Raw genomic sequence first — 18305 nt, 5'->3', positions numbered from 1 at the left:
CTATCCCATGGCGGACGAGCTTTTTCGTCAGCCATCCGTCGTCCAGCATGATCGCGTTTTGAGGCGTCGACGGTGACGGAGACGTATGAGATTGTGCTTTTTCTCTTCGAGTACAAGTCACTGCTCTGTCTAGCGCAACCCATGGACGAAGCCACCGACCACGTGAATGGATATCTTACCTCGTGATTCCAGAATTAGATCGACGTCCCGAGCCATCGCGCCAGGAGCACGAGGGTCGTGACTCGTGATAGCAGGGGTTTGGACTGCAGCCGCATCACGAGGCAGCTCTGCCCAATGAAAGAGCCGTTGAGAAAGGCCCAAAATCTAGGCCTTCCTGAGATGGTGCTGTAGATACTACCAGTGTTCTGTTCTGGCGGGACACCAAAGCCTAGCAAATATTGGTAGTTGTTGTCTTCGGGGTCAGCGCAGCTTGATCAACCTCAGGGCCATACCTACCCTAGTCTCATCTATTTAGCTACACCGGGCTTGATCGTGACCTCGGGATAATGGCATGAGCTGTACTTCGTACTTGAAGCGGGCCAAGTCCAAACCCTGTTTGAGGAAAGGCAGACTGGCTGGTGATTGCAGATCTAGTTCAGCCTCACCCGTAGCTTAGTGGTTAGTGTGGCCAACTGGTAAAAAGTACCTAGCTGCTGCGAGCTCCTCCTTTCGATGGAAGTAGGCTAGGGATCTCATTCCGAGGGGTAAGAGACACGAGACATAACCGGAAACAATATCACTCTGTGTCTATCCGACTAGAGCGAAGTCTGAGCCAGCCTACACTCACGGTTCCCGTGTTGCGGGCGCGTCGCTCACGTGTGGCAGGGTACATAGGTATCAGAAGGTAAAAGTGAATGTTGTTCTGGATCCGCAGGAAAGAGAGCGCCATGAGTGCCAAGAAGATCCCTGAGAATCCACAGAGCTAGGTGCACATGGACTGCATGTTACTGTCCATTCCGTTACGGTCTTGTGCATTAGCACTTATTCACCTAATTCTATATCAGCGATGCAGTGATGCAGTCGTGACCATCATGAGGTGACATTCCATCTTCTTCTCACACAATGTCTGTATACACAATCTCAAACAGGCAAGGTAAACGCATCGAGCCGAGAGGCGCCGAATAGGCGCAACAAAGCTCCATATCGGCTTGGAAGTGAGTGTGAATGACGCAAAAGACACGTCCGCGCCGAAGCGAGAAACAAGCCAGTCGAGGTCAAAAGGTCAATCAGAGGACTCGAACTCGAGCTGTTGTTGCCTTCACTTGCATCCTCGCAACTTCCTACACATCCACGCGAAAGCACTTGCTAACACTGCAGACTGCGCCTTCCACTAAGAGAAGAACACGCGTCGTCTGGGCACCACAAGCTCGTTGCCCGCAGGCAGCAACAACCCCACCGTGACATGTGTCAAGCCTGCAAGGCCGCATTCATTTGCAACCACAGAAACTGTTGAACACATGTCGCAACCCACCCCAGACCACCTAAAGGAGAATCCTACATCTCCCAACGCCATCCCCAAACGCTCCTCCTCAACGGGCTTTGTGAATGGCGTAAACCATCAACCCTCGAAATCAGTGTTGAAGCCTCTCGCAGAAGACTCGTGGATGTCCTCCTCAAAATACGCGACCCTCATGGCGCCTGCGAGTGAATCACAGCCCGTGGCCGAGCATGCAAACGGCGTGCGGCGAGCACACTCGAGGAAGAAATCAAAACCAGAAGACGAACCGAGACGGCTAGCAGAATGGAACTCGGCGAAAGAAAAGGTCATCATGGGACCATACGACTACCTCATGGCCCATCCAGGCAAGGACATCCGCTCGGCCTTGATCAAGGCCTTCGATGAGTTCCTGCATGTTCCGCCGCTGTCGATGGCGGTTGTCACCAAGGTCGTCGGCATGCTCCACACCTCGTCACTGCTCATCGACGATGTGCAAGATAATTCGCAACTCCGCCGCGGCGTACCCGTCGCACACAACATCTTCGGCACGGCTCAGACCATCAACAGTGCCAACTATGTCTACTTTCTTGCCTTGAAGGAACTACAGAATCTCGAGAACCGGGACGAGGCGATGGAGATATTCACCAACGAGCTACTTAACCTGCACCGCGGGCAAGGCATGGACCTCTACTGGCGCGACACCCTCACATGTCCAACCGAAGACGACTACCTAGAAATGGTACAGAACAAGACAGGCGGCCTGTTCCGCCTCGCTGTGAAACTCATGCAAGCCGAGTCACCCGAAAAGGGCCGCGTCGACTGCGTACCCCTCGTCAACTTGATGGGTCTGGTCTTCCAGATCTGCGACGACTATCTAAACCTCTCCTCAGGACTGTATACACAAAATAAGGGCTTCTGTGAGGATTTGACCGAAGGCAAATTCTCGTTTCCGGTCATCCACTCCATCAGGTCGAATCCAGGCAATCTACAACTGATCAACATTCTGAAGCAAAAGACTACGGACGAAGAAGTGAAAAGGTACGCCGTCAAGTATATGGAGTCCACTGGGAGTTTCGAATATAGCCGGAAGGTGATTCGGGATCTGAAGTTGAAAGCCACGGAGCTGATCAAGGACATGGACGGGGGCACAGGGAAGGGCGATGGCGTTAGGAAGATCTTGGAGAGGATGGACATTGAGCAATGAGCTCTGCCCGAATAAGCGTCAGGAACAGAGTGCCCTTTCTGTGTCATTTCTCCTACGGTTCTGGAATTTATGATACCAATGAGCGAGCGCTAATAGCGATACATATGCTTGGGCGTCCTGCTGGCAAGGTTTGGCCTATTATGTATAATGGATGTGGTAAAGTGTTGAGAGGTATACAGACCGTCGATTGATCGACTCAGGACAAGCAACCACGCGCTGCGTGCCTGCAAGCAAGAATTGCAACCGTTCATTCACAACACCTGCCACGGCCTGTCCATCTCTTCCCAGCTTTTCCGGGCCATGCCACAGATGAGCACTCACAAAGGCACCACCTGCCCCAGAATTCCCTCCACATCCCCCTCATACCACTTCGGCACAACCTTAACCTCACTAACCCGCCAACAATTCCCATCCCACGACCCCTTCCCAGCCCACCTAGCCCTACACTCCCCCTCCTCCATCCTCACGAGCTTATACTCCCCAATGCCCCCATTACTGGTCATCACGACCCCCTTCCCGTCCTCCGCCCGCTTGCACAGATGCGCGATCACATATGCCGTTGCGGTTGCCTCCCTCACTTCTCCTCCTTTATCACCATCATCGGGCACTTCCGTCCCTGGGACCGGCAGGCCATAGACGACGACGGCGCTCATCACGTGCTGCGTGCTCACCATTTTTGAGATGAGTGGACGCCAGGCGTTTTCGACGATGGCTTGTGGGCTTGTGACGGTGGGCTGGTTGGTGGAACTAGGGAACATGGCCGTATAATCTAGCTGGAAGGTGGGGCTGGTGAAGACTTCGGAGGAGGCGAGGCGGGGGAACTGGGCGGTGTCGAGGAGGGTGTAGAGTTTGTGGAGGGTTTGGGTTATGAAGGTGTGGTCGAGGAGGTATTGGGTTGGGGTGTAGGGAGCCATTGGTGGGGGTTGTGATGGTGATGTTAGGTGCTGGGAATACGCTGGCGTTGGGATGTCGTAGGGTGTGGAAGTTAGTTCGCTGTGAATGATGTTTGATGTCTCGGTCGACACAGCCGCAGCGGTAGTGGTTGAGGCGTCACTAATGATCAGTCATCTGTCTCGCCTTGTATAGTACCTGCGTCTTTCATCAAGCTTCATATACTGCTGGTGTCCTGGAAAAGAAGCAGCAGACGATTGGCCACGTCGGCTAACGACAAGCCTTGTTCCTGTGGTGGAAACATCGAAGGTGCCAAGATCCCGCTGAAGGACGAGAATCATCGGCTTCAGCGGACGCCAGCCCTTCAAGGAGCAAGCACTGCGAGTGAATCGGATAGTTGATCATCCATTCTGAGGATCAGAAGCTGTTAAGTCCAGCTAATGTCCGAATAACTTACCCAGGCTTGCAGTGAAAAGCAAGATGTTGTGATCGTTGTACGAGGATGGATGGTACGATGTTGCAACTTCGAAGCTTAAACTGGCAGACTAGCGCCCTTGCTTGTTCGACAGCTGTTGGTATATGGCCAGTCGAATGATCATGCTTCCAACCTGTCGCGAAGGAAACAAAGATGTCGTGATGCATTGCAAGAGAGGAGGCACGTTGCTGTTAAGTCCGGACTCAAAGCAGACGGTGTTGATACTGCAGGCAGCGATGGCATAAAGGTCTCGACATGAGCAGCCAGCCGTGCTACTAACATCTGAGCACCCGCTATATACTTCTTGGGAGACATATTACACGCTTACATCCACTCTATCGACCAATCTGCCATTATGACTATCCTCCTCGTCCCCGGTACTGCCCAGACCTCCCTCGCGATCGCCTCTCACCTGGCCAACCACCCCTCGTCTCCATCCTATGTCCTTGCGGTCCGCAACACTGACAGCTCGCCCTCTGCTGAGATTCACCACCCAACGATCACCCTCTCCCTCTCCGACCCTACCACCTGGCAGCCCGCATTCACCTCTTGCCCTCTCAGACGTGGTTCCGACTTGCGCGATGCAGGCAGCGGAGTCCACACAAGCACAGCGACTGACTGGCAGACACAGAAAGATGATCCAACGAGACAAGTCAGGCTGGACGACAGGATGGGAGGAGGTATACGTCGAAGACAACAAGGTCGTGCCGCTTGAGGACAACATCGCCAGCCTTCGGAGGGCGATGACAGACTCGGAAGTAGGCGTCGATCAAGCATTGTGACTTGTTATCTACAGCTTCACGCTCTTCACAACGTTCATCTTGATCCCGCTTCCTTCTCCGGAATACGCGCCCTTCAACCCGCCCTTGTACACGGGTCGCATACTAGCCAGCTTCTTCTTCTTCTCTTCGAACTTCTTCTTCTTCTTGACTCGGGGATTCCGCACTTCCTTCTTCCGTCTGGGCTGCAGACCCTTGTTCTTCTCGATGGCGTATGTTATCTTCCTCTTCCCGTCTGGACCGACGGTCTCTTCTTCGTAGACTTGGGCACCCTGCTGTGCAGCGAGAGCGTGTGCGTCGGCGCGGGCGAGTTTGTCAGTCTTCTTGGCGGAGGCGGCGGACGTGAGAGCGTTGTAGTATTCGTTGGCGTCGTTGTTCATCTTTGAGGCTAGATCGTTCTCGTCGTAGTCGGCATCGCTGGCGCCGCCGTCGGACATGGCTGCTTGCTCAGCGCGGTCTTGCTCTACCTCGCGCTTGAGACGCTCTTGTCGGTCTCGGATGCGCTCTTTGTAAGGCAGATCATCGTCGCCACCGGCTTGACGCGATGCAAAAGCACGCTTGCCGGCTTTTTGGGCGATCTGGGAGGTGTAGAAGCGTAGGGACTTCTTCTTGCTTGCCTTAGCCGCTGCTTCTTCGGCGGTCAGCGCTACTTCGTCGCCGAAGTCAGACTCGTCGTCTTCGTCTTTGGCCGGGCCGGACTGCGCGAGCAGATTTTCGATGGTGGTTCGTTTCGGCTTGGAGGTACTCGCTGCGGATTTCTTCGGAACACGTGCGTCGGCTATACCGGGCTCTGAGACTGATGCAGACGTGATTGTCTTTGGCTTCTTCGGTTTGATCGTCTTTACTGATGTTGCCGTTGCGTCTGGGCCCCTCTGAGACACTTTGGACGGCTTGTGTATACCATTCGCGATAGTGGTTTTTGGAGGAGGCTGCACAGGCGGTGCTGATGTAGGCTGGGCTGCTTCGGCCTCTTTCTCACTCTTCAGATCCTTGGTCCTCTCCCAGGCTTGCCTTGCGCGTAGTAGGCTCGTCATGATTGGATGCTGTCGTAGCTCGGCCGGAGGAAGGGCAATACCGTCTTTCGTCGACGTAAGAACGGCCAGGTACATTGCAATCGCAGCCATGTACGCCGAGACTGCCCACAGGCGAACTTGCTTGGATGAAGCCTGGCTCTTCGACTGCTTCTTCGCCACCGCCTTCAACTCCTCATACTCGGCATTGCAGGCAAGCAAGTCGCTCGACAGAGGCTCGAACTCAGGGTATCGGGTGTTCAGGATTTGCAGGCGCTCTTCGTCTGTGGCAGTCTCGGAGATTCGAACTGGCGGCAGCTTTTCGGTGGTGCTCGTGGTGGTTTGTTGTCCCTCAGCCTGCGCCCAGGCGATCTCATCAAAGCCAAAGTCTGCGTCGGTCATGTTCTGGAGCTGCTTCTGCTGCAGTCGCCGCGCCTCGGCCTCTTCGTCAAGTGCATCCTGCTCGTCTTCGATCTCATCGGCACCGTAGTAGTCCCCTCGCTTGTCGCCCCAGTATCGTTCGTCTTCTTCCTCATCCGCGGCCTCGCCGGCGTCGTCATCGGGTTCATCTAGTAGGTCTTCGGCGTCGTCGTCGTCGTCGGAGACAAGGCCATCGCCAAAGACTTCTTCATCGGAGGGCAACAGCTCCGCATCCTCCTCCTCGAGTCTTCGCCGTCGTTTCGCCGCAGGGCCTTCATCGAGCAGGATCTTCTCGCGACCCGTAACGAAATCATCTTCCGAGTCATTGAAGGTGTCGTTTTGCTCGACAGCGCTATTCAAATGTCCGATCGGCGCCCTCGCCTTCCGCTTCTTGCCCATGTTGCGTGTACTGGCAACATCGTGAGCATCAGATTTCCGACGATCAAGAATCTCGTCGCCGAAAAATAGTTGGAGAGACCGACAGCTTGGCATTGGATTTCACTGCCTGATCACGTCTCGATCGCGTCAACCGCTCTCAGGCGACCACTCTGTACCTTTGTCCCATCACAGAAATTGGCAAATACGAGGCCGACCGTTGCCGCACTCCGCTACCGCCAAATACAGTCTTCCAACTACGAGATCCGGGCAATCCTGCGAAATCACAAAGTCCGTCAGCGTCGCTAAAAGGAGATCATCAACATCGATAAGAAGCGGACGACAAGTTCTGCCACGACGTGCTCCTCTCCCCCATGGCGACGCAGCGAGCCACAGCATGACCGTCATTGAATCACCCTTTCGCAACAATTATCTACTGACATCCGCCGCAATCCTGGTCCCTCTCTTGCTGGTCGCAGTCATGTCTCTCTTCCGGCGCAAGTCCGCCTTCAATGTCTCTGGCCGCACCGTCCTCATCACCGGCGGCTCTCAGGGCATGGGCCTCTCCGTTGCCCAAAAGCTCTCTGCTCGAGGCGCGAACATTGTCATTGTCGCCCGAGACACCGCCAAACTCGACTCCGCCATCTCCACCATCCAATCCGCCGCCTCCTCTCCTACGAGCCAGCGCTTCCTCAGCCTGAGCTACGACCTCACCGACCCCAAATCTGCACCCGAGATCCTCGCAAGAGTCACAGAATGGAACAATCACACCCCGCCCGACGTCGTCTGGTGCTGTGCTGGCTTCTGCATTCCTAGCTTCTTCGCCGACGCAGACATAAAGACACTGCGCGACCAGATGGACACCCTCTACTGGTCCTGTGCATACATGGCACACGCAACCCTCAACTTATGGAAGAGACCTACCGCCTCCACCACAACAGATTCGGAAGCCAACTCCCTCAAATCCTCCGGAACCCAACGATCAGCCAAAGACGCCCTCCCACGACACCTAATATTCACCTGCTCCTGCCTCGCCTTCTTCCCCACCGCCGGCTACGCACCCTACTCGCCCGCCAAAGCCGCCATGCGCGCTCTTGCCGACACCCTACAACCCGAAATCGCCGTCTGGAACGGCGCCCGCCTCTCAGCAAACCCATCCATCTCCTCCGCCGCACCCTCACACGAGATCCGCCTGTCGACCGTCTTCCCGATGGCATATCCTCACCAAATTTCGAAAAGGAAGAGGCTATGAAGCCATTGTTGACAAAAGACATGGAGAAGACCGACACCCCACAGTCGCCGGACGAGGTCGCTGCAGCTGCGCTGAGGGGGTTGGATGCAGGCGAGATCGCCGTGACGACCAATTTCGTCGGGAACTTGATGCGTGGCTGTGGCATGGGCGGGACGCTGCGGATGGGGGTCATGGATGTTTTCTGGAACTTCCTGGGGAGTATTGTCATATTGTTCTTCAACTGGGACTTTGTGAAGCAGTCGCAAAGATGGGGTCGCGAGAAGGGGGTCAGGGTCGCTGAGCTGCCCGCTAATGAGGCGTGAGTGCGTGGCTGAACAGACGGCGGCAACGATCGGAGGATGAGTATGAATGGCGCTGATGGCGGGCGGAGATCAGATCATGGCGCTGAGCATGCATGCAATGGCTGTCTTCCTAGCGCGGCCTCGCTGGCTGCTGTCGTTGAAGTAGCGTCTCATCTCGTTAGCAAGCGTGCGAAATTGGCATCTGTACATAATGCAGTGGGCTTGATCGAATTTGATACAGATCTGCACCTATTTACGCCCGACGAGCGATCTGGACCATCTCTCCTCAGCTCGTCTCGAAGCAGCACACACCCTCTCGTAGACACCGACTTTCCCAGACATGTCGCCACATCGCCAGCGCTCACCACCCGCTCCTCCCAAGACTCGCACCGTCCAAACCTTACGACCGATGCAGCCGATAAACAGCCTCCTTCCTGAAATAATGCGTAATGTCATTGTCCTCCCCGCAATGGTCACACTGGTGCATCACCTTCGACCCGTTGTACCCCGGTCCGTGGTGGTCGAGACCCTGTGCTGGGTTGCCGAAGAGGCCTTTGACTAGCTGGCCTGTATTGGAGCGGGTGGGGCCGTTGTTTCTATTTCCGTAGCGATTGTCGTTGTTGTTTCCGTAGGAATTGTTGTTGTTGTAGGAGCTGTCGTTGCGGTTATTGTAGTTGTTGTTGCGGTTCCAGTTGTTGGAGTTGCGACCGTAGTTGTCGTCGTGATCGTTGTTGTTGTCGTTGAAGCGATTGCCGAACATGTTGCGGCCCATGGCGGGATTGTTGTAGTTCCCTCCACTGTTGCGGTCGTTGTTGTAGTTTCTGTAGTTGTCATTGTCATTATTATTGTTGTTGCGGCCGAAGTTCTTCCGCAAGTTGTTGTTGAAGCTGTCATTGTCGTTGTCGAAGTTGTTCCGGGTGCGGTCGTTGTTGTTGTAGTTGTCATTGTTGCGGCGGTCATAGTCGCTCCGGTTGCGACCATAGTCGTCGCCATCGCGGCCGAAGTTGTTCGAGTTGGAGTTGTTGACGCCCCAGGTGTTGCGTCCGAAGTTGCTGTTCCGGCGATCATTGTCATTGTTCCACCTGTTGTCGTTGTCGCGGAACGTGGAATCGTTCTGGCGGTTGTAGTCTCGGCCATCACGCGAGTCGCCATAGCCCTGCCGCTCATTGAACGTGGACTTGGGTATCCCGGAAGCTGTGTCGTGGCGAGACTGGTTGCTAAAGTTGTTGTTGTCATTGTCGCCAGATCTGCGGTCGTCGTCGAACCTGCGATCGTTGGCAGCCTTCGGCGCAGGGCCGACCGCAGGGACGATGCTCGGGATATTGGAATCGTACTTGGCGTTGGCGACAGATCTGCCAATACCGTCTTGGCCCGAGCGATTGTAGGGGTTGTTGCTGCTAGTCCCATTATTGCTGCCGACGCTGTTATAGAGCTCGCGCTGAGGGATGTTCGTGCCTGTCGTAGCAGATCCGAGGACTGTGCTCACAGCAGGATCGTCTCGGAGAGTATCGCCGGAGTTGAGATGGCTGTTGCTGTTGCGGTTCGCGTTTCCGTTGCCAACAGCGCGCCGTTGAACAGACGAGCTATTTGCAAGACCCAGCGCACCAGTCGAGCCGGCGATATTGGCATCGCGACTCTCCTGTTCTTTGCTGGTCAAGCCGGCGCCATGCTGGCCGAAGGTGTCGTTGCCAGCGGTATTGCGTTGGTTGTAATCATCGATGCTCTGATGGGAGCCGCTTGTACCGTTTGTGCCGAAGATGGAAGTGGTGTCGTTCCGTCCACTCAGCGTATTGTTGCGCCCTTGCTCGTTTCGGCTCTCATGATCTTTGCGAAGATCATGGATGCTGCCATGCTTGTTGCTGTTGTCCAGGGTATTGGTGTTAGTGCGATTGTGGCTGAATAGTGAATTCGATCCCGTCGTTGAGTCTGTGCCGTGAGCGGTGCCAGCTAGGCCCACGTTAGAGCTCGAGGCTTTCAGGGTGGAGTCTTGTGACTTACTTCGGTCCACCAAGCCACGATTGTCGGGTGTGGTGTTGTAAGTGCCTGTCCGAGAGCCAGAATGGTCTCCAGTCAGAGCCTCTCCGATGCGTTCTCCAGTAGTGCCGTTATTGGCCGGGTTGTGCGCAGCCGCTGTGCTTGGCAAATAGCTGCTTGCTGGGCGGCGATCTGGTACAGCAGGTGCTTCACGACCTGGCAGAGGAGGCGGCTCCGATCTCCCAAAGTTAGACGTGGGATGCTCTGTAGCGCTGGGTGACGTGACTGTTTGGCCTGTGCCGAACCGGTTCGAGCTCGTGGTATCAACCGAATCGTACTCATCGGCAGGAGTGCGTGTCACCTGCGTGGTGGTTCCGGTGGTGGTGACAGTGTCTGTCCCGTAGCCTTGATCATCATGCGGGTGATGAGACAGGCCATGGTGGTTGTCGTAAGGTCTGTGAGTACTGTTTCCGTATCGACCGTCGTTTTCGTCTCCGCGGACGGCGCCTTTGACTTTGTTTAGGAGAGAAGACATCTTGCTGGATAGACAGAAGCAGAGTCCGATGCTGAAGCAAGCGTAGGCGCGTCTTGGACGAGGACATATATGCCGTACTCGCCAGCATAAGCTCTGCCTCGTCATGGTCTTCTGCATTCCAGCCACAAGATGCCGCCACAGGAGCACGAGCATAGCTTCATTGGCTCCGCTGACATCAATCTTGAAAGCACAAACCCTATGATTCGCGGCTTCTTGTGCCATCGTTGGCTCGAAAACCAGTTTCAGGGATCCCTTGCAACATCTGTGCCGCTATACTACGGAAAAGGCACGAGAGTGACGCATGTCAGTCGAACTTACCCTGGATCTGCGGGGAATCAAGACGTCCAGAGATCGAGATCCTAGATCCAGGTGTGGCGTCGACCCCAAAGCGAAGTGCCCAGACCAGCGTTTACGAGCATCATTCTCCGGTCTGGGCGAGCTCGCCAGGAAAAGTTGGCTGCGAAGGTTTGGGATCTTCTCAAATCGTCATGACGTGTGGCGCAGACGGATATCTTTTCCCATCTGTGGCGCATGTTGGAGACGTCTGGCCCAGGGTCGCAATGACCTCCCGGAGAAGCGCAATTCTAAGCTTGGGCGCCTTGGTCTCCTCATAACACACTGCGGGCTGGAGAATCGCAGAACACCGAAAGCGGCCGATGGAACGATTGTCCGATGCCCGCTAAGGCCATGGCGGGTGAGAAAGAAGGTGCGGTCACCCTGCGTATTCTTGTGGTAGCTCTCGACTTTCTGATAGTGCTCAAATACTTGCCCTGGAATGGCCGATCTTCCTCATATCGTGCCGTAGACCAGGACTCGGCGTTTGGGAACGAGCCTCTTCTCAGTTGGCCTCAGCTAATTATTCAGTTCTACACCGGCTCAATCTCGTCACACTGCCGGTTCCGCCTGTCCCACACTATTTCCAGCTCCTCCAGAAACCGCGCTGGCTGCGAGAAGCCCGTTACCTCCGTCCTCAGCATCAGCCCTTGCCTCACTATGTCTTGATCACTCGCTCCTGCCATGAAGAAGCCGCATGTGTACAGCGGCCAGTTACTCGCGTAGAACTTTGCCCACGCATTCTCGCTTTGATGCTGCTCCAGAATGCGGAGCATGCGGACCGCTTGCCACGAGGTGCTGGCTTTCGGTACTTGGACAGACTCGCCGTCCGATGTAGTGTTGATAGCTTGGTCGAGCAACAGGGACGCGATCAGAATGTACAGATACATCGAGTCTTTGTAGAGCTGATAGTGCCCGAGATTGCTCTGTGCAGCAGCGACATCGAGGTCGCCGTTGGTGAGGAGGAGAGCTTCCCATGACGACAGCTCGTCTTTGAGTGTGGCGATGGCATCGTAGTCGGCTGATGGCGGTTCTGATAGTGTGACTTGGCGGTGAGGACGTGGCGAAACAAGCAAAGAGGCTGCCCGAGGACGGGGCTATTGACAATAGCGGAGTGCTCGGGAAAGAGGTCGGAGCACGAGAGTAAATCTTCAGCACTGGACCAGAAAGATGTATCGAGTTGGGGATTGCTGGAGGGCGGATCAACCCAGGAACCAGCGGCTGTGAGGAAGATTTGGTAGAGACTGCTCTCAATGGCGAGGCGGTCGAGGGGTTGACGGACGCCGCCTTTGCCGTTGAAGAGGCGAAGTCGGAGCAGACCGACGGCGGCGTCGAGATGGCGGGGCACATCATCGAAGGTGGCACGGCCCAGGCAGCCATGGAGGTAGAGAAGGATGATGGTAATGAGGAGGCCGTCGTGGTTGGCTACGCTGTCGACATCGAGAAGCTCGGAGACGTGTTTGATGCCGCGATCATAGTACTCAAGAGCTAGTCCGTGAAGTTGGGAGGTACCAGAAAGTGAATGGACCTGGGCGGCGCTGCAAGCTAGCAGGGCGAAATACAGAGACGGGTGCTTCGTCATGAGGTCCTTGATCTCGCCAAGAGAGCCATGATAGAACTGAGGATGGCAGTCGGGCAGCAAGACCATATCGAAGTAGTTGTCGAAAAAGTTGGCGGACACCAGAGGCTCGACGTCACGGCGCATGATCTGGCTAGAGACGCTTTCCGACCGCAGCGATAGCGGAGGTGCTTGCACGACGATTGCCAGTGTCGCCTGTGCTGATGAGTAGTTTCGGGGTGTGGACGAGGTACTACCTGCGGAGGAGGCGCTGCCCCGACGAGCCACATGCCGCCTGTCGAGCAAATCATGCGCACCAGGCCACTCGCATTTTCGCTGCGACGCCGAGCAACGATCGCAAACGGGAATTCTCTCGTCACACTTCTTGCGGCGGGACCGGCCTGTTCATTCTTATCAGTCTCGCCCCTCTCAGTGGGTCTTCGACTTACAGGTCAGACATCCTGTTTTCGTCCTGAGTCGGCCCCCAGAGGTCTGTGGCATACCGCCACTCACGCTTGAGGTTTGTGACAAGCAACATGACCGACTTGCGAAAGGAAAAACAGCAGGGCACGGGAAAGACTGGTGATAGCTGAAGACGAAACAAAAGGCAAACAGACGGGCGGTCTTGAGTTGGAGAAATTCGGCATATTGCGCCTGCCGACCCAATCCGACCTGTATCTTTCTAGAATAGCTCGATCAGCTGGGCACGAATTCATCCTCTTCTTAGCTTTGACGGGCTTATCTAAAATACCCAAGCATTCGATTGCCTATGATATACAGTTGTCCCAGACCAAAAGACTCATGCCGCAAACGAGAGATCAAGTTTTAGTGCACAAATTTACATGAGAAATTCCGAGATGCAAATCTATTGTGAATACTAGGTATTTATGTGGCCTTATCTGAACGGGCTGCGGCTTCTAGAGCATCCTACCATGAGCAAGGTGTCTCGATTTCCGGTGTTACGGTGATTTTCACTCATGCTCCTGCCTTGGCCTTCTTGGCTGCTACGATGGCCCAGTACTTTGCTGCACTTTTGACACGGAACCCTTTACCGAACTTGATCATAATCAAGAACACCGACGAAGCAGCCATGCCGATGAATGCCGCAGAAACGAAGCAGTTTTGATAGCCCAGCGACGTCAACCAAGGAGTGATGCCGTATGAGATTGCGAACGACATCGTGTTGCGAACAAGAATGACGGTGACGATCGCGTCGTCGGAGATGTCGTGGTAACTGTCGATCAAGTAGTTGACCGACAACGTCACGCCCATCACTGATGTGAACGCGAGGGCGCCCATGGCGAAGATGAGCCCGAACCAGTGCACACCGTGAGCTGCGCCGACGCCCCAAAGGATGAGAGACGCAGGCACACCAACTATACATAGAACGAATGGCCACAGCCGGTGCTCGGCTTCCATGATGCCGTTGTTGCGACGGGCAAGCTTGATCGTAAGCCAGTCGCTGACTCGTCCAGAAAGCAGAGCGCCGATAAGAACGCCGATGCAGCAAGATAGGTAGCTCAGACCGACCATGGAAGCCGGGAAGTTGTAAGGAGGGCCACCGAGAATGATGGACGCGGTAGCGTTGAGAACGTTAAACCAGATCAGGTATGAGCCGTAGGAGAAACCGGCATAGAAGATGACGGGCCAGCTCAGATATTTCAAGCTCACCAAAGCGCGAGAGATCATGCTGTTGCCAGGATGTGGGTTCCAAAGAGCCATCTTCTGCGTAAAAGTTTTTTCGGGAGCATATGCTGTTCCTATCCCCGTTGAGGCAGTCGTCTTGGAGGCGGCGAGAGTCTTCTCGGAATCAGGTTCGACGCGCTCTGGTGGCGGAGTCTCGCTTCGAGAGATGATGCCCGTAGTGCTTCGGGTGTAGTTCGTCTCCTCCTGGAACAGAAACAGGAACACGAAGAGAAAGCCCAGGAAGATCGCTGGCCAGTAGAAGACCCACCTCCAGCCCTGGTATTCGGCGATGAATCCGCAGATGACTGGGGCGAAGTAGTTGCTGCCAGCGAGCGTGATGCTGTAGAGGCTCATATATGTGCCGCGTTGGTGGGTGAAGTACACGTCGGTCACGCTGATCTCAGGTAGGGCTTCGATGGGTGCAAACATGAACCCTTGAACAATACACTTGGCGATCCACTCTCCGTCGCTCTTGACATGGGCACTCCAGATAGTGGTTCCGATGGTAGCGAGGACAGAGATGAGATAGGTGAGACGCTTGCCGTAGCGAAGGGCGAACGGCTGCCAAAAGAGCAGGCCCCAACCTAGGAACAGGAACATGTATCCAGTGCCCTCATTTAGAGTCTTGATGCTGACGCCAGATTGTTCAGAAAGCGGGACTAGCACCGAGTAGACAGTAGAGCCAGAGAGACCTGCGAACCACGTATACCTGTGCGTGTCAGTTGGGGAAAACAATTGTTCGTTAGCCGACTGACAAGTTCGTGCAGATGGTGGACATCATCTTTCTGCGTGGTGACCAGTTAAGTGGATCATTGGGATCACTTGAGGGACTTGGGTCGAGAATGATGTCGCCGGTACCAGCGTGCTGCGCGTGCATGGAATGGTCAAGGTCGACCAGGTGGATGGTGCCGGGCACACGGCCTTCGTCTGAGCTTGAGTGCGCCATATCGCCAACAACGTGGTGCTAGGATGACTTGGCCATTGCTCAGATACACGACGACGCGCGACATACTTATATCAGCGCTTCGTGCGACTCTCTTATCTCGGACGTGCCGGTGGGCTTGCGCAGTGCAATCGTCGCCATTGTCCGTGTATCGCAACACAGGGACGGCCGCGCGGAATCGATACGCTACCTGATCCCGCTTCCAGATGTCGGTATCGCTCCTGAATGGGCGCTGCGAAGTTTGGCGCTATGCAGCAGCGAAGATCAAGAGTGTTGATAAACGGCACCCCAAAAGCCGGCGATTTTAGTTGTCTAGGTGGAGCTACCAGTCTGCGCAATTGCTGGGGATTGGCTCCCTGAGAGATAAGGGCAAAATAAAGCCTTCGCCCCTGGAACGTGGGCGACAGATCGCGGAGATAAACGTCTCGAAACCTGGCGCTATCGGCTGTTGGGCTTGCGCAAACGCTTCTCAGTGGACAATGGGTCGCTCCAGCGAGCATGCTGAACTCCGCCCCCGCCATGGCACCGCTTTCTGCGTGTGGACGTTCTTGACTTCCTATCTCATCATGAACGACAAGCACAACCCTCGTCCGCAAGCCGTCCATGCGATGTGTAATCATGGCTACGGAGGCAGTCGTACAGTACCCTAGCTTTCCTGCTGCTAATCGCACTGATACAGATGTAATGTTTAATGGTCGATCGGGAAGCTAACCACATGGGCAGACTTCTACATCGATAAGTATTAAACTGCGCAGGCTTCATCGAAGTACAATATAATCCCGCGCTGGTGTGTCACTGCTCTCTCTGGTTGCTGATATTCTGTCACGACCCGGAAAGCCGCCCTCGCACACATCTCTCGCCATGGATTCAAGATCTCTTCCGATCATTGATGCGAAGCCTATGATAGAAGGCACTGCTGACTACGAAGCCGCACGTCTGCCATTATTCGCCGCCATCTCCTCCAACATCCCCGAGGAGTGGTATCTCCCACAAGAGCTCATCGATAACCCTCCCAAGGATGTGTCCAATATCCCTACCACTTGTGGACTCCTGAGTGCCGAGGAACTCGAGATTACAGAGAAGCACGATGCCACCAGTCTCGCCGAGGCTATTGCTGCCCGCAAGTACTCGGCAGTCACTGTCGTCAAGGCGTTCATCAAGCGTGCTGCCATTGCACACCAGCTGGTGCGCTGTCTCACGCAGTTCTTCCCCAAAGACGCCGTGCAGCAAGCCGCAAAACTCGACGAGCACTTAGCTACCACGGGCGAGACCGTGGGGCCCCTACATGGCGTGCCTGTGAGCATCAAAGAACACATGGCCATTGCTGGACATGACTCCTCATTTGGTGAAATAGCTTCCACCTTCTCCGATGACGAGGACTGCCTGATGGTCGCCATTTGCGCAAAGCCGGCGCTGTGTTCTACTGCAAGACAAATCAGCCTCAAGCCATCATGCACCTTGATTGCAGCTCGCATTTTGGCCGTACACTCAATCCATACAACATTCATTTGACATGTGGTGGATCGTCTGGAGGCGAAGGCGCTCTGATTGCGTTGAAAGGTTCAGTCTTAGGCGTAGGAAGCGACATCGGCGGTTCAATACGGGCACCTGCCGCTTTCTGTGGCATATACGGCTACAAACCAACCTCGAACATCTTACCCATGCAGGGTATGCTGAGAGGAGTCATGCCGGCCGAGTTGAACATTCTAGCAGCCACAGGTCCAATGGGCCGCAGTCTTCGGGACATGGATTTCATGACTCGAGTTGTCACTGAAGCCAAGCCATTCCTCGATGATCCCAAGATGATACCAACAGTCTGGAGAGGACTACAAGAACCAATCAAGAGGCGACTCAAGGTGGGCATCATTGAGAACGACGGCTTCATCGAGCCACAACCTCCGGTCAAGCGAGGTATTGCCTGGGCACGAAAGGTTCTCTCGGACCCAAAGTATAGCCATATTGTCGAGCTGAAGGAGTTCCGTCAGTACAAAGCGGAGGAGGCGTTTCGGAAGGTATCGCGGATGTTTGTTCCTGACGGCGGAGCAGGCGTTATTGCAGCTATTGAGGCCGGCGGCGAGCCGGTCCTACCTCTGACGCGCACCTTTCTGGCCGGGAACTCCAAGATGAGCAATGCCGTCGAGGTCTCAGACATGCGTTTCGAGCGTGACACCTTCCGCACAGAATATGCCAAGGCGTGGAATGCTCAAGACGTCGATGTCGTGCTGGGGCCATGTCACGTCGGACCTGCTGCCGCTCACGACACTGCTCGATTCTGGACTTACACGGGGTTTTGGAACTTCGTGGACTATCCCGGTCTCGTTTTTCCGACCCCAATCAAAGCGGAGCTGGGCGAGAAGTACGCCGAAACTTACAAGCCTCTTTCGGGGGAATGTAAAGCGGTGAAAGAGTTGTGGGATGCTGGGGACTTCGAAGGCGCTCCCGTCAATCTTCAGATCAATGCTCGAAGGTATCACGACAATGAACTGTTTGGCGCGTTGGCATTGTTGAAGGATGCGCTGAGCCTCTCATAGAAGTCACCTCCAATGCCAAATCATGTGAACGGACACCATTCCTTGTGTAGAGTGTGAGCCAACTGCTGAGAGTCAGCGTTGACGCCTGCGCATATCGCACGCCAGGACTACTTCTCATGGCCAAACATAATGTCCTTACCTTTCTCCATTTCTTTGTCGCGGAAGTAACAGCTTGATGCGTGCGTGATGAAGGCCGAAAAATACAATAGGACGACTCCACTTCCAGCTACTCATTTTCCTCGAAACCACAAGCATAAAAGAGAGGTTCGGAAGCAGCGGACAACGCCCGCAAGCAACCAACATGAGCTGAGTCCCACGCCTACGGCTAGCTCTTCCCCGCAACCTCTTCGAAAATTTAAGCTTAAACTAAAGCTTGGTTTCTTCCACGCTGTCAAGCACTCTGGAGAGCATTTCTTCCTACCGTTTGATCAGTCCGTGAAGGCATAATAGCCCCTGTTATGTGTACTTTGCCAGTTATGTTCTCATTCTACACTGTAAACATGCTCCATACAGCGTGTGAGTCAGGCCGCATGCTCTTGCATGGAAATATACGGGATCATCTCAGCAAGGCTGAAATAAACTTCGTCCAGAATTTGACAGCGATGCCGGCGCGTTGACGC

General features: G+C 54.8%; 9 protein-coding genes across 9 annotated transcripts; 4 read left to right on the top strand and 5 right to left on the bottom strand.

Annotated features, from left to right (window-relative positions):
* Window positions 1–1457: 1457 nt before the first annotated feature.
* Window positions 1458–2642, top strand: AB675_10421 (Geranylgeranyl pyrophosphate synthase; the record flags this gene model as incomplete). Its single annotated transcript, XM_018139192.1, has 1 exon — window positions 1458–2642. The coding sequence occupies one exon, from the start codon at window positions 1458–1460 to the stop codon at window positions 2640–2642; it is 1185 nt and encodes a 394-aa protein (XP_017995850.1).
* A 317-nt stretch (window positions 2643–2959) lies between these two features.
* Window positions 2960–3556, bottom strand: AB675_10420 (uncharacterized protein; the record flags this gene model as incomplete). The annotated part of the gene is made up of 1 exon (XM_018139191.1): window positions 2960–3556. One exon carries the CDS (start codon window positions 3554–3556, stop codon window positions 2960–2962), a length of 597 nt encoding a protein of 198 aa, XP_017995951.1.
* An 807-nt stretch (window positions 3557–4363) lies between these two features.
* On the top strand, window positions 4364–4723 carry AB675_10419 (uncharacterized protein; the record flags this gene model as incomplete). The annotated part of the gene is made up of 1 exon (XM_018139189.1): window positions 4364–4723. One exon carries the CDS (start codon window positions 4364–4366, stop codon window positions 4721–4723), a length of 360 nt encoding a protein of 119 aa, XP_017995919.1.
* A 75-nt stretch (window positions 4724–4798) lies between these two features.
* Window positions 4799–6616, bottom strand: AB675_10418 (uncharacterized protein; the record flags this gene model as incomplete). Its single annotated transcript, XM_018139188.1, has 1 exon — window positions 4799–6616. One exon carries the CDS (start codon window positions 6614–6616, stop codon window positions 4799–4801), a length of 1818 nt encoding a protein of 605 aa, XP_017995921.1.
* Window positions 6617–6989: 373 nt separating this feature from the next.
* AB675_10417 (3-ketodihydrosphingosine tsc10) lies at window positions 6990–8146 on the top strand (the record flags this gene model as incomplete). Its single annotated transcript, XM_018139187.1, has 2 exons — window positions 6990–7793; window positions 7889–8146. The coding sequence occupies 2 exons, from the start codon at window positions 6990–6992 to the stop codon at window positions 8144–8146; spliced, it is 1062 nt and encodes a 353-aa protein (XP_017995935.1).
* A 69-nt stretch (window positions 8147–8215) lies between these two features.
* Window positions 8216–10634, bottom strand: AB675_10416 (uncharacterized protein; the record flags this gene model as incomplete). Its single annotated transcript, XM_018139186.1, has 3 exons — window positions 8216–8294; window positions 9208–10072; window positions 10124–10634. 3 exons carry the CDS (start codon window positions 10632–10634, stop codon window positions 8216–8218), a joined length of 1455 nt encoding a protein of 484 aa, XP_017995956.1.
* Window positions 10635–11500: 866 nt separating this feature from the next.
* AB675_10415 (uncharacterized protein) lies at window positions 11501–13026 on the bottom strand (the record flags this gene model as incomplete). The annotated part of the gene is made up of 3 exons (XM_018139185.1): window positions 11501–12012; window positions 12126–12926; window positions 12975–13026. The coding sequence occupies 3 exons, from the start codon at window positions 13024–13026 to the stop codon at window positions 11501–11503; spliced, it is 1365 nt and encodes a 454-aa protein (XP_017995852.1).
* A 474-nt stretch (window positions 13027–13500) lies between these two features.
* AB675_10414 (putative MFS-type transporter) lies at window positions 13501–15157 on the bottom strand (the record flags this gene model as incomplete). The annotated part of the gene is made up of 2 exons (XM_018139184.1): window positions 13501–14920; window positions 14967–15157. The coding sequence occupies 2 exons, from the start codon at window positions 15155–15157 to the stop codon at window positions 13501–13503; spliced, it is 1611 nt and encodes a 536-aa protein (XP_017995867.1).
* Window positions 15158–16015: 858 nt separating this feature from the next.
* On the top strand, window positions 16016–17685 carry AB675_10413 (putative amidase; the record flags this gene model as incomplete). The annotated part of the gene is made up of 2 exons (XM_018139183.1): window positions 16016–16543; window positions 16594–17685. The coding sequence occupies 2 exons, from the start codon at window positions 16016–16018 to the stop codon at window positions 17683–17685; spliced, it is 1620 nt and encodes a 539-aa protein (XP_017995857.1).
* Between the last annotated feature and the right edge of the window lie 620 nt (window positions 17686–18305).

Source organism: Cyphellophora attinorum (genome assembly GCF_001299255.1).
Source record: "Cyphellophora attinorum strain CBS 131958 chromosome Unknown Contig35, whole genome shotgun sequence".
NCBI lineage: Eukaryota > Fungi > Ascomycota > Eurotiomycetes > Chaetothyriales > Cyphellophoraceae > Cyphellophora > Cyphellophora attinorum.
The sequence above is the reverse complement of the archived record's forward strand: the minus strand, read 5'-3'. Positions and strand labels throughout refer to the sequence as shown.